This window comes from Ambystoma mexicanum, chromosome 12 (genome assembly GCF_040938575.1).
Source record: "Ambystoma mexicanum isolate Mex_15411 chromosome 12, UKY_AmexF1_1, whole genome shotgun sequence".
Lineage (NCBI taxonomy): Eukaryota > Metazoa > Chordata > Amphibia > Caudata > Ambystomatidae > Ambystoma > Ambystoma mexicanum.
Genome location: NC_090936.1, coordinates 475,865,788 through 475,880,789, shown reverse-complemented (window position 1 = coordinate 475,880,789; position 15,002 = coordinate 475,865,788). Strand labels below are relative to the sequence as shown.

Here is a 15,002-nt window from a genome sequence, read left to right as displayed (position 1 = left end):
GTCACTGGTCCCAAATGGGGTTTCCTCTATGAGATCCACCCACTTAGTACCACTCCCAGGGACACCATCTGTCATGGGAATGGGCTTCTCCTTCAGGAGCAGTGACTGGGATTCATCATACCAGGTGCACAACATAGCAATGCTGATGGGCTGTCAGACTGGAACAGGAAAACCCATCCAGGGATGGATTAGATCCACACGGTCATATATTGATGGGGGAGGGAGGCAAGTGTTGAGAAATCTTTCCTTTTTGGCAACTTTGCCTACGTATTTCTACGGAATCCCAAACTTTTTGCTTTTGAACCAGTCCTCACTTTATATAGAGAAACGAAGCCTTCAGCTGCACCTGGCATTTTGATCGTTTAATTGTGTTTCCCTTTTGTCTTTTTACTTTTTATATTTTTGGTACCTTTTTAACAGTGCACCGAGCATCTTACAATGCAGTTCAGTGGTGATACTTTTGTATCACCCTGGTCTTTAACACTTGGGATTTTTGGTTACTTTTATATGTGCCTAAAGACAAGCTGGTGGTAGCAATTACCTTTATACTGTGTTTGCGTTAATTTTAGTGTGCACATTCACATTTACTGTGTATAGCCAAGTATGGCTACTAAATGTGGCTAGTGTATGTATAATTGGTTATTTATAACACGCTTAATACCGACAGGATGTCCCTTATGCCACCGTGGGACAGAGCCTGCTGATACCTCCACCATCTTAAGCAGTCTCAGATGCATCCAGAGATGACCGCCGTGTGAATCGCCCGATTCATGTCCTGCCTGCACCGCCTGGAGGCACGAAGCAAGATCGGCAGCCCGATTGGCTGATGCGCCCTGCAAATGCCGAAGCCCGGCTAAGCCGTGAGGCCCAGCACTTAAGACACGCACTGAAGGCTAACCCCCTGTCTTTTCCCTGTCCTTGCCAGAGTATCACTTGCCTGCCCAATACCCATTCGACCCGGGCTCACTCCTGACATTATTTCAGGCAAGACGTGTGTGCACTTGTGGTTGTTGCCCCATCTTCGTTCAACCCGTACTGCCTCCACTGTCTGCTATTGTCCTCGCCTTTTGCCCTGTATGTGGTTGACATTATCTCACTATCTAGCGCCATGATACCTTCGGGTGACCGTGCGCTTTAAAAGTGAATATAACATGTGCTCAATTAGTACAAATTCCCTGGTACCAGCACGTTTTTAGACCGATTACTGGTGTTTAAGGCTGGGCTAAAGATGCATGGATAGCGATTAAAACCATGTCATAAAACATAGAAAAAATAAGAAAAAAACATTTAACAAAGATAAATTGGCATTGGTGTAGGAGAGAAGAAAATGAGAGAAGCTGAAAAGATCTTATTAGTTGTCAATACAGACACATGTTGTCACGATCCTCCCTTAGTGTGCAGAGTCCATGCATCATATGCCCTTTGTGTCCCTCAGTATCTAGTAAGTCATCTAGAGTTGTAGTGCGCTCAAATAACAGGCAGTGACTTCCATTCACAACCTAAAGTATATACATAGTCCAAAGGACATATGTTTCAATGAAGAAATCAGAAAAATCTTTACTCATCCTCTATAGCTTGCATGCCTCAGTGACCTTCTCATTGGATAATCATCTATGTGTCAGCATCGTAAATGTCTAAGATACAATATGTCCAATTAAATGCATCAGGTGATGCCCACACTCACATGCGTGTGTTCGGACTCAGCAAAATGCTCTTAAAAACAAATTGTCTCACCTTAGAGTACATAAGTAACGATGAATAGATATGAAGGGGGCTTCCCCCTACACATCAGCAGTTTGGGGAAACAAGTGTCCTATGAAACAGATTACAATAGAAAACTTGCACTAACTGTTCTTTTCTGTTAAGACTCCAGCATTACTGTTATTCATCTATCTAAAGAAATATTCAAGTTAAAACACACATGTATGATTTGAAAATAAATGTTTTCTCAAGAGAACATTTACCTCATAATACGATCTGCAATTCAACTTGAGTTTAATGAAAATGCTGTATTGTACTCGTTTCTTGTTATCTATCAATATAAGAGCAAATAGTTACTAACATGGACAAAGTCTATTGATTGAATATAAGTTACAAATGCATGCTCACATTATCTATGAGCCTGCCGAGCTATGGCTGGGCTGTGCCACGTTGGTGGTGAGCCAGGGGTAGAGGCATACATTCTGTACCTGCCATGGACTGAACAGACTGTACTCTTCAATAGCTCATTAGAAGAAAAAAAAAATTAAAAAAAAAAAAAGTTCGACCAAACTAATCAATCAGCATAAAGTGCAACTTCCTCGGAGAACATTCATGGTTTGTCATGCTATTGTCACACTAGCACTTATAGGCAAGTGTTGTAATGATATATTGTTTAATCAGCTTAGACGAGGGTCCACGTGATAGTACTAGGCAGCTTTTTGCCCGAAACTGTCATTTATGTGATCAAACCCTGGTGTGTGTATACTATATTGTACTTCATGCAAAGTTAAGTTTAACCAACCCCTATGTGGCGCATAGACATAGGCTTATCTGTGGTGATACTGAGGGTATACTGCATTACACATTGCGACATTTGTTCTTTGGCAGGTGGCAGCTAACCTATTTGGAAAACCTGGCTACATTGAGCACAGTAAAGCATTTGGCCACTTCACCCAGGACTAGTGTTATTATCATATCATAGTGCTAAACGATATTGTTGGTTAATGTATCATTGTAACAAAATAATGTTATGTATTGCCCGATGGACCATTGTGATTCACATTATAAAATACATTAGGCAAATATCTCAGTCCGCGTTTTACATATTAGTATGCATTTTAAAAGTCACAATTCAAGTTCTCATGGACAATAAGCATGTATGCCTAATGGAACAATAGAAGCGACAGCATAAAATACATGTAGCAGATACCTTGCACATTCACTGCAATTGGCTCTCCCTCAAACAAGGCAAGAAAGCAGAAAATATCCAGCGACAGAAAATAAAATAAAACAAAAGTAAAAGTTCCGTTATAGGAAAACACCCATCTCATGGTCAGGGTTAAGACCATACTCAATAGTCTGCATCTTACAGATCAATCTGAGCTCCTCATGTCCAATTTCGCTTTTTGTAAATGGATGAATCTCATGCCTTTTTTGTCATCCATTTGATGGAACCGTTGTCAGTGCGCTGCCAGGGGAAATCTTGGGTTCTGGCTGCCTAGACTGTCCATGTGCTCCTGTTTCAGATCTGCAGTTCCATGATCGTTCCCAGATCATACTCCCAATATATATTTTGGTACACAAACATATGATAGCATTTACCATAAATTTACTATTGGATTTTTGGACTGATTCTCCAGAGTGAGTGGAATCTTTTTCCACACTCACTCTAACCATTTTTTATCTCTCTCGTTTTGGTACTTTATAAAAGAGTTAAGAGTTAAGGCTTTCCTCCACATTTTCTAGCATCGACATTTCATTACTGCAGCACACAGCACTTACTGTGCAGTGTTGCTGGGAGCTCCTTGAGATTCCCTTTTTATTTTATCGGTGTTAACACATGTTACCAGGACAGGGGGACACCCTTTTGTCCCACCTGTCTGTTATTTTTGCAAGATTAGCACACCCCACCTTAAGTGGAGTTCTTCTTTTCCAGTAAGCATAGTGACCTTTAGTTACTGTTACAAGTTCATCGCACAGGCTGGTGGCAGTACCTTTTTGCACACCTTTGTGGACTTAGTTGCAGGTTGCCTTTGCAGCTGTGGTAAGGGACACAAGGGTCACCCTTTATCTAAAACGGTGGCTGTACTTTAAGCCTTGTTCTTGATGGCTTGTTCTTTCTAGAGCCTTCTTCTACCTGGCTGGGTGGGGGAGGCCTTGATGGGTTTTTTGTCATTCGCAGGCTTCCATTGGAAAGCCTGCCAAGACCCCCCAAGTGTCTGAAATGATAGGAAGTGGGGGAGGTGACCAAAACGTGTCCTACAGTGTGCCTGCCTGGAACCAGTTTGTGCTGGGAGGCTGGCTGTCTCCCCAATCCCCTGGTTCCCCCACCAGGTTTGAATGAATGCATATCTGGTGATTGGTGGTCTCAGACAATTTTCCTGCATAGAGGAAGAGTTCTGCAGCCACTTCCAGCAACCGCCAGAGACAGCTGAGTAACCACTGCAATCCCAACCTCAACTTGTGTGTGACATGGAAGCCCCAAAGAGGACGACTTCCTCCCGTGGACTGGTCAAAATGAAAGTACTGTGACAAGGAAGCTGCTTATAGCAATGAAGACCACTGACAGTGAGAAGCACAGAACGCAGTCTAGTTGTGGAGAATCGCTGATAGGTGCCGGGACATTTAAAAAGGCACATCCAGCATGGCTGGGAGAGAGACTGCTGCCTGGAGGTGTCCAGAAGAGCCAAGACCGCCGAAGGGGAACAGGAGTGGGAGGATGGCACAGGGAGAAGGACCCCCTTACCACGCTACCCGAGGCAACCTTCCATTGGAGCTCCGGCCTGTCTGCGCCTGGGGAGCAGAATCCCCAGACGTGAAACCAGCTACGAAAACAGCAAACCCTTTGAAGCCAGTAGTCGGGGAGAGCCGAACTGGAAGCGAGAAGCGAACAAAACCGCCTCCGAGAAGTGAAATCCTGGTGGAGAGGAAACGGGGAAGCAAGCGGCAAGGAAGTCGTCAACAACAGAAGAAACTCTAATGCCACGAAATGGATGGAGAGAAGCAGGACTCCCTGAACGCTGCACCCCGAAGAAATGGGTATGCTGAGCGAGAGACGGGTACTAGATGTCTGGGGAGGCTACGGGGAAGAGTGAACAAATAAGAATAACGGGGCGAAGGACCTCAAAGGAGAAAGTGAGCCAAAATACATGCAATAGATATTGGCAAAGAGGGAAACAAAGATATTGTAATGGAAACGGGCAGATAATAAGAGTGAAGCCTGCTACCAAATATTATTGTGAATCAAGTTTTCAAGTGCGCCAAGAGAGATTGATGAAGGAAAAGCACTGGCAAGAAAGTATACCAGGAACAGTGAAGTTTACAAATGTGTTGAAAGGAAAGCCCTGACATGCGAGTATACCAGGCAAAGATAAATTCACAAGCATTGTTAATTGAAGTATAAGAGAAAAATCCATGCAGGAGAGTAAAGGAGGTGAAGTTGAGTTGCTTAACATACAAGTCCCTTTTGTTCTTGTTGTACAGACATTTAAGGAAGAGTCATACCCTTAAGAACTGTGTTAAGGAAGAGAACACCTGGGGATGGGCACATTCCCCAATAACTGTGGGTTGTATCCATTGGAACTTATGTTAAAGATACACCTTTACTTTGGAACTTGAACACTTTGTGCACCAGCAAGGCTAAATACATTACTCTTTTTCACCTTAGAGTTATGTTTTTAGTGTGAGGGCCTGAATAGGAATTCTCAAACAGGACATTTGATTTGGACATTTTGACAACTGACAGACCCTTTGTTTTTGTTGAGGTAGCATAGGGATAGCGAGGCCTTTCCCAAAACCTTATTTGTTAAATAAATGTTTAAAGCCCAAATTATGAGCTCTCTATTGTGAAGCGCCAGGAATGAGACACGGACACAGACTATGGAGGGAAAGTTGCCTAAAAAAGAAATATTTTCTAACAGTTGGAAACCCAGTGGGGTGTACAAAAATCTCGAAAGTTACCAATCCTACATTGAAACAAGAAACTAATGTAAACACAAAGTCAACAAAACAAATAAAATAAACACCTAACCAAAAGAAAGGAAGATCGAGTTATCTTTTACTGACAATTCACAATAGACATGCTGCTTTTGTGAGGGCAAGAGAGTTCCACACCACGGAGGCCATGAAAACTCACTCTCGCAGTGTTCAATGTATGACAAGAGACAGCCTAGAATGCTGTTTGAGGTTTGTAGTACATACATATTTTGCCTACACTTTAAGAGGAAATATAGTTTTTAAACTGAACAAGCCCATAAACTGAGCAGAATATTATAAGAAAATGTAGCTACTTTGAAGTGAAACCAGAATTTCGGGATAGGTGGATATACCTTGTGGTTAGCTGGAAGTTATATATTTGTTAGTGACAAGATATTACACTGCACTCGATGGTTTAAACATTTTTCGTTGGTGCTTTGGCGTTTCCAAACTTGCCGAAAGGTGTACCTTAAAACCCTCATTAACGAAAGATCATGGTATAGACCCAACCCCTTGCACGTACAATTATATCCTTAAAGAAGCGAACATGCACCACTCAAATTCTGCACCAGTTGTGACATCAATTCTGTGCCAAACCTATATACATAGAATTAAAGCATGTAGAAAAACAACATTTTGACCACAGCTAAAGACTGTGCTCATACTTTGGTTGCAGTTAAATAGCATATAGCATGCAGAGATTGTGGCCCGTCCGAACTGTGATCATTAATCCAAACTCGCAAACATTTCTCAGTCATGGCACAGTTGTAACTTAGCAGAGCGAGACAACTTTCACACCAGTGTGACAAAAAACTTGCAAGATCCATCTTCAGTTAATAACAAAAATGTACCACACAAAACAAATAAATGCTTGAGAAAAGTCCAACAGAATGGTGGATGCTCTGGCACAATGAAAGTGTTGCTAGGGAAAAGCCATGAATGGGTAAACTCCTACCAGAACTAAAGCTCAATTAAATGAAAAAAGTAATATGGACACTGGACAGAGTTGCTCAACTTCACAAAGTACACCTCAAGGCCTCAGAAGGGAAGGTGTGTGTGTGTATAGTATTTACGGTTTGTGGAGGTTTCAGACACTTTGAATATGCAGTTCGACCAATTGAATTCATACTTTGGCTTCCCTTCAAGGGATTATATCTGAAGGGAACAATGAGGTGAAGGGAATGCAATTAAGAGAACAAGCTCTGGAACCAAGGCAGTATCAAACGAGGATGTGCCAAAGTGTGAACTCCATGAGAGGCTGCTCATTAATGTATGGTGTGAGTATAACTCGTCTGCATGAAATTTAAGAATGCTTTGCAGATATGAAAATGATTCTTCGTTATGCATGATTTCATAATACTTTTCTAGACTTTTCCACCATAAAAGACACTTTACACAAAGTTTCCGTCAAAACCCAAGTAAAAACAGGCTCACTTCTACATGTAACATTTTTACATGTTGCACTGGCGCACAAAAGACTACATCAACAAAACATGGAGTTCATACATTACCTGATCTGCTCTGCGAAGGAGCCCTGTTACCACCTGGAATATAAAATATTTTGATCATTGATAACTGAAGTCACTAGGCAGGCAGACACTGAGCAGTATACTACCAGCTATAGCATGAACACTAGGCTACAGCTGCACACACACAAGCACACTTTCAATCTACAAAGAGTGTAACCAGTAACCAAAATGAAAGTCTAGTGAGAAGTTAGTCAAACCCCAACCAAGGTAGCAATGGAGTGCAGTGAAGGATATTCTCAGGAGAGAGCAAGTAGGGTCAGGGGTCCACAATGAATCGCACAATAATTCAGTTTAGGCAGGAATGTATACAAATACAGCATTTATTCTAGGCCTCAGACACTATTATTGTGTGTTGTGCAATAGTATCACTGGCTTGTTTCAATTTCTTAAACATATATACAGTCATCATAGGTTCTTAAAATGCATTCAGTGACTTGAATCAATAAAAAGGTAAGAAATTGATACAGTAAAATGGAACCAAGCCACAAGAAATATGGCCTAGCTTCAGAAATCCAATCCATATGAAGAGTGGGGCCTTGTGCTCAAAAGTAAAAATGTGTTTATCTTTTCAGTTTTCACTGCCCAGGTGTGACAACCAAAAAGCAATGGAATGGAAGGATACAAAGACTTGTTCTCAATGTTATCCTATGACGACAGGGGGAGACAAATACTTTGTATTTACTTAACCCTCGGACTCAGATTTTTCCAAGCGGCCTGGAAGGGTCGACTGCAGACAGGTGAACTAGAGTTCCAGCAAAGGCCACACCACACACACACACACACACACAACGGCAGGCCTCCTTCCAGTCGCGGTTCCAAAGCAGGATCCCTTGAAGCTGGGTGGCTGAAATTAAGCAGGAAGGTGACATAGACCACACGCTGGCGACTACCAAACCACTGGTTGCAAACGCAGAACAGCGATGGTTCTAGCGAGGTATCCCACTGGAGAGCTGGTCAGTCCACCAGGTGGTCCACTGATACTTTTTGATGGCTCAGGATGGCTGGATCCTCGAGAACACATTGAGACTGGCTGGTCCCACCAGTCCAGGGGTTGAAGCACCGCACAAGGCCTTCACAGACAAGTTAGCCCAACAGGATGTCACTGGGCTGGACGTAAGAAGGGATGCTGGGCCTCTTTGGGAGTCTTTTAAGGATCTTCAGTCAGCTGTTCTTTTATGAGGGATTCTTTGCTCCAATGCTGATCTGCAGAAATGGTTGCAGGAGTCCTCTTATACGAAATCCAGCCTGGAAGCAAGTCCAAGTCCACCAACGGTAAGGATCTGCACCATTCAAACAACCGGTCGTTTTCCAATAAAGGACAACTTTTAGTTTCACTCATGCCCCACTCCTAGACTTACTGGCACCATGGATGTGGAATGGGGGATGTGGAGTGGGACCAACAGTCCAAAAACAGTGATAATCCACCAGCAGAGAAGTAAACCTGCTCCTCTTCCGAAGATCTGGCAGAATGTGCACTGCATAAGGGTTGGATTAGTGTCTCCCCTAGATAAACCCACACTCACAGGGGCTCTCCTAAACCAGCCCACCAATCGTACAAAAGAACAAGTTACTTACCCCTGGTAGCATTCTTTCGACTGGATGTTTCTCCCACGTATTCCTCAGCTTTGATATTCAATATCCAGCTTTAGCTGCTTCGGAGAAAGGATTTCGGCCTAAGGTGCTGTGCGTCGACTCAATGTCCCTCGAGGGCCTCAGTCTGATGTTATCAAAAAGGTATATATAGCAGGCGCAGCGCCCGTTGCCTTCAGTTCTGTGTTTTCTTACAGTAGAAATACCCGCATAACCACAGGAGTGACCGTACTCAACTTTGAAGGAACGAAAGCTGTAATAGCATGGGAAATTCTACTGTGGGGGTAGGTTGGGAGGGCGATGAGTAATACATGGGAGAAACATCCAGTCAAAAGAACGTTACCAGGGGGTAAGTAACTTGTTCTTCGAATGGATTGTGTCCTCCCATGTATTCCTCATCTTTGATAAACTTTCAAAGCAGTGTTTGATTTGCTGGAGGTAGTAAGAATTTCAGTTTCTTATAGGTTTTCATGAACCAAGTGCAGGACTTCTTTTCCAAAGCTCCCATCCTGACCGAGGGAAGACTCTAGGCAGTAATGTTTTGTGAACGTGTGAATTGTAGACCATGTTGCTGCCTCACAAATACCTTTTATCAGTACACCCCTTTGAAGGGCTGCAGAGGTAGCCATGCCCCTGCTGGAAGGGGCTCTTAACCCTTCAGGTGGATCCTTGCCTGCCAGACTAAAACTCCGAAATAGCCAGAATGATCGACCTGGAGAACGTCTGTTTCGTAACAACCTGACCTAGTTTGTGGCTTGTATATACAATGAACAGTTGATCATCAATGCAAAGTTTTGACAGCCTAGATATATAAAAGCTTGCAGCTTTGCGGGGGTCCAACCTGTGCAGTCTCTCTTCCTCCTTTCCAGGATGAGGTGTGGGGATAGAAATAAGGTAAAATAATGTTCTGTCCAACGTGAAAGTCAGAAATAATCTTGGGTAAGAATGAAGGCTTTACCCTCAGAACAACCTGATCCTTATGGAAAATAGTAAAGGGTGGCTTAGATTAAAGTGCCTGCAACTCACTCACTCTACGGGCTGAAGTTAGGGCTACCAAGAGAATGATTTAAAAGGTTAACAACCTTAAAAGACATGAATGTAACGGTTCAAAGGCTACACACGAGAAATTTTAATACCAGATTAAGGTCCTAAATTGGGGGGGGACACATTGGTGAGTCCCTTCAGAAATGTTCTCACCAGTGGAATTTTGAAGTATGAACATTCCTCTGACGAGCATTTATAGATGGACAGCGCCGCCAAATAGCCTTTAATAGTACCAATCTGGAGGCCAAGATTGGCTAAAGATAGTAGAAAGGATAAAACATCCAGTGTTTTAAACATAAAGGATCTACATTCTTTTCTTTGTACAAGTTGCAGAATTTGCTCCAACAGTAACGGTACAAAGACTTTGTTGCTAGCCGCCTTGCCGAAAGCAAAAACTCCATCATGTCATCCAGGAGGTCCCAATCCTTGCATCTCAGCCTTTCAAAAACCAAGCATGAAGGTTGAGTGTCTTGACCTCTGGATGGAGACCCCAACCCTCCTCTGGCGAGAGAAGGTCCTCTATTTGTGGAAGACGCACTGAGAGGACAGATGGACATGTACAGAAGGTCCGGTACCACATCCTCCTGGCCCAATCCGGGGCAATTAGGATCATGCGTTTCCTTAACTTTCTCAACCTCCTGATCACGTGAGGAATGACGGGCACTGGGGGAAACGCAAGTGAAAATTCCCAGTCCACCACGAACGCATCTCCTAGAGCTCCTCTTGGGGGAAATTCCCCGGAGCAGTACAGTTCGCACTCAAACAGATCCACTTTCTTGAAGGACTTCCTGAGCTAGTTCCCCACTCGTGGGAGACTGCTCTGCCTGCTCAGAGCGTCCACCGCCGTGTTCTCTTCTTCAGCTAATTGAACTGCAGATAGAGAGATTCCCTCTTGAATTGCCCAGTACCAGAGCTGCATTGCCTCTCTGCACAGTGGTAGTGAACCTACATCTCTCTTGTTGAGGTAGTACATGGCCACTGTGTTGTCTGTCATTAGATCAGGACATTCTTTCCCCATACAGAGGACAGAAAGGCCTTCCGCGCTAGTCTGATTGCTTTCAGCTCCAAAAGATTGATATGTAATTTGGACTCTGATGGAAACCAACGACCGCTGACTGTCAGACCGTTGGTGTGGGCTCCGTGGAAACCCTGGGGTGGCATCCTGCCAGCCACGTTATGCCCTCCTTATACCAATTCAGGAAAGGAAGTTTGCGAGAACTGCTTGCGACATGCCCTTGGAGCCATGCTTATCCTTTCATGGGAAAACCACAATCATTAGTAAATAGGCCAGGCTTGCTCTGTAGGGAGAAGTCACAAGGACAACCTTTGGGGGATTGTCTGGGTGGGGGATGTTCAGGCATCTGGTGTGAGATCAAACTAATTTAAAATTGGTGACTATGCCTCTGGTTCCACGTGATACCCACGACAGTAATTACTTTGATGCAACTACTTTGAACTTTCTCACTTCTAATGTATTTCTTTTTTTAATTTGCAGGGGTGGGGTCCCTCTATAGCCCCTTCCCTTCTACCTATACCCCAACCCTCTACCTTTTCTTTTTACCGCTTAACCCACAACTACATGTATTTTTCGAAGTATGTTTGAATTTATTACGTTCATGTTAAATACTTTGAAGTAATTACTGTAGTGGAAATAATTACTGTTGTGGAAACCATGCCTCTGGTAATGTCAAGAAGCGGAGTAGCTGGGCGGTCCACTTTTCAATTGAAAGCACATGGAGAAGGGGTAGTCTGTGTATCCGTAAGCCAATCTGCTGAGACATTGGCATCCCATACACATCTGCAGACAAACATACGGTACCAACCCACATGCCATTTTAAACATGTGCAGGGTCCAGGGTGGGCATTAAGCATCAGAGAGGTTGTTGTGAAGGACAGAAGGGTAGAACTTGGAGCATTAAGGAGGTGAAAGAACGAGAAGAGAAGGTGAGGTGATGTTGAAAAGGAGCACATGACAGAATGATAAGATGTATGAGAGAGGGAGGTGAAAGAGCGAGGTGGGAGGTGAAAGAGGGAGGCAGAGGAAAATAAGAAGAGTGAAAACAGGCACAGAGAGGAAGAAGTAGAAAGAGCAGAGGAAGGGAAGCAAAGGAAAGTAAGAGGCGAGAAGGAAAGGAGGGGAAGAGGAGAATAGAGAATGGTGACAAAGGGGACAGGAGGAGGCAGGAGAACATTCTAAGGAAGGTGAGAGCAAAAAGAAAGAGGAGGGAAGACACAGAAGAGAGCATTTTGCAGGGGGGAATGAAGTGAGAGGAAAACAAAGCAGGATTCAATGAGGGACTCCAAGAGCATGAGAGAGAATCACTACAATCTTGCTTCTAGGAAAGGTGATCCACTGGTGTAGAGGGAGAATGTCACAGTCAACTCCTTGTAAAGTCAACTGGCCCACTTGCTAAAGTCCATAAGCAGGGAAAGACTGAAAAGCTCAAGGTTGTGCATTTTCCGAATAAAGAATTACGTTGAAGGACGTGAGGGTACCGAGTGGCAGTACTGGGTAGCAGTGTCCAGGTGGACCACTGCCAGACCCTGACAACTACAGCAACAGTCAAAGACCCAATGACAGCCAAATGTGAGGGGGGAAAACTATAAATCTCAGACTGACTGACATTGCTGCAAGCAATTGAAACAAATAGGTGGGTGTCCTGTCACTTTCATTCACATATTTACTCTCATTCAGGTAAATAGTTTTTAAACTTAGCAAGAACATCTATGCATATACTGTTATACTCGGAGGAAGAGTGCAGCACTGAATTTGAGATCCACCAGCTTTTTTTTTTTTAATTTAACCAGTTGGGTCTCAATTCTTTTCATCTTTTTCTGCTTTTTACTTTTTACACATTAGTTCTTTTTACATACAAATGGTTTTCTATTACTTATTCAGCTTTCTATCTGTCCTTCATGGACAGTGCATAAAGTCACACAACTACATAGATTTACAAACCAAAAAAAAGAAAACACGTGCAAAAATGTGCCAGTCTCAAAAACAACTCTGTTTTGAAAACCTACACATACATATATACCCAACAATTCTCAAGTGTAGTTGTGTATTGTATGAAAACAGATACAATGCATTTCATATATAATATACAAAGTTGAAACTTTTTGTTGTTGTACTCTCATCTCAAAACCTCTACATGGTCAGTTATGACAGACAAAAGGGTGACCTAGCTATTGCTGCAAACAAAGGAGACCCGAGGAAAGAGGGAAACCATATTATTTGTGAATTCTCCGAAACCCATCCTATGGGCTCAGGGTAACTGGATACCTGTTGTAATGTGACAAATACTATACAGGTTTGTAGTCCTGGAATCCTTTGTGAATTCCAGCAGTTTAAACACAGAACTAATAGCCACTGCAATACATTAGAGGCCATTTTAAACAGCCAACGTGTCTCCATAAGTGGATTTGATTCAATTGCCTAACTATCTGCAATTTATATTTTTTGTTTTGGATTTTTTCTCTGTCTGGGTTGAAGCATACCCATGTGGGAGAGCAGATACCATCTCGGTAGCAAAGGCTTTACTAAAGGATTGCAAACCCAGGTGGGATTATCACTTAGTAATAATAGGGACAGACACACGTTGTTAATCAGCTTATGAAGTAATTATCTGCTGCACTGAACATTAATCATATCATCGACTGCCCATATTACCCTCAGTCTGCGGTGGAAGTGGAGTGACGGAAAAAAATAAGTTATCCAAACTCTGCCAGTGAAACTGTCCGCAAGTGGCCAGAGGTACTACTGTTGGTGTTACTCAACCTCAGAAGTATAGCTAACAGAAAGACTAGGTTACTATGAGGGGGTACTATAAAGAGAGGGAGAGGGGTGAAAGGGAATCTGTCAGGGTGGGGAATGAAGGAGTGATTTCAAGGAGGCGCGGAAGGAGGAATAGGTGGGGATGGAGCAGAAAGAGGTAGAGAGTTCCAATGTAGGGGGGCAAGGAGTTGAAAGGAGCGTAAGCGAGAAGAGGCACAAGGGGGAGGAGGAACAGAAAGTAAGACAAGGTCCGCAGAATGAAGGGAGCATGAGGGGGTATAGAATGAGAGAGGAGAAATGGGGGGGCAAGGTGATGAAGAGATTTAAAGACAAGGCAAAGAAAGTGAAATTTAAGTTGAGAGTGGAAGGGGAGCCAGCCTAAGTAAGAGAGTGAGATGGAGATTGAGTCATGAGGAAAGAGAAGACAAAGGGTGCGGATGGCAGAGTGGTAGATGGAGGGCGAGATGGGAAGCAGGGAGACTGAATAAGAGTTAAGAACAATAAAAAAAGGTGAGAAAAGATGAGGGAGGAGATTAAAAGTTTGGTGGCATGGAAGGTGAGAGAAAAGTGAACTTTACGGATATTGAAGAGATGGTAGCGACATGCGCAAGACGTAAGGGAGATATGATGGGTAAAGGAGAGGGAAGAGTCAAAGTGAATGCCTAGATTACGAGCATGGGTGGAGAAGGGAAGATTAGAAGGGGGGAAATGAATAGAAGGAGGGGGAGAGGGAGGAGGAAGAGTGTTAGAAGGAAAGAATACAACTTCAGTCTTGTCAGTATTGAGAGAGAGATAGTGAGATGACATCCAGTTTTTAATGGCAGTAAAACAGGCAGAGATATTTAGATGTAAGTCAGGGGAGAAGGAAGACAAGGAGAGGAACAGTTGGGTGTCATCTGCATAGAAATGATGAGAAATCCCGAAGGAAGAGATGATGGGGGAGAGGAGTGATGTTTAGAGAGAGAATAGGAAGGGCCCAAGGACAGAGCCTTGGGGAACGCTGTAGTCCAGAGGGAGAGTAGCGGAGGTTCCACCACCCCAAGAAACAGCAAAAGAGCAGTGGGAGAGGTAAGAGGAAAGCCAGTTGAGGAGAGAACCTTTAAAACCAAAGGAAGAAAGAGTATTAAGAAGTAAGGGGTGATTGACAGTATCAAAGGCAGCTGAGAGGTCAAGGAGTATGAGGATTGAGGATTGCTTAGCGTAGCGAGCAGTAAGGAGGGAGTTAAGAAAATAAGTGAGAGCAGTCTCAGAGGAGTGTTTAGGACGGAAACCAGATTGAGAAGGGGGGAAGGAGAGAGAGATTAGTGACAAAGGTCAAGAACTGAGAATCGTCAAGTATTTTGGAGAGAAAAGGTAAAAGTGAGATTGGATGAAAGTTAGAAGCAAAG

The 15,002-nt window shown here is 43.4% G+C and overlaps 1 protein-coding gene across 1 annotated transcript in view; it reads right to left on the bottom strand.

The window, feature by feature from the left end:
* AGK (acylglycerol kinase) overlaps positions 1–15,002 on the bottom strand; it is a 560,713-nt gene that overhangs the window by 435,951 nt on the left and 109,760 nt on the right. The window contains exon 6 of the mRNA XM_069628747.1: positions 7,188–7,220. Coding sequence (XP_069484848.1) covers positions 7,188–7,220 — 33 coding nt within the window. The remainder of the gene's footprint in view (positions 1–7,187; positions 7,221–15,002) is intronic.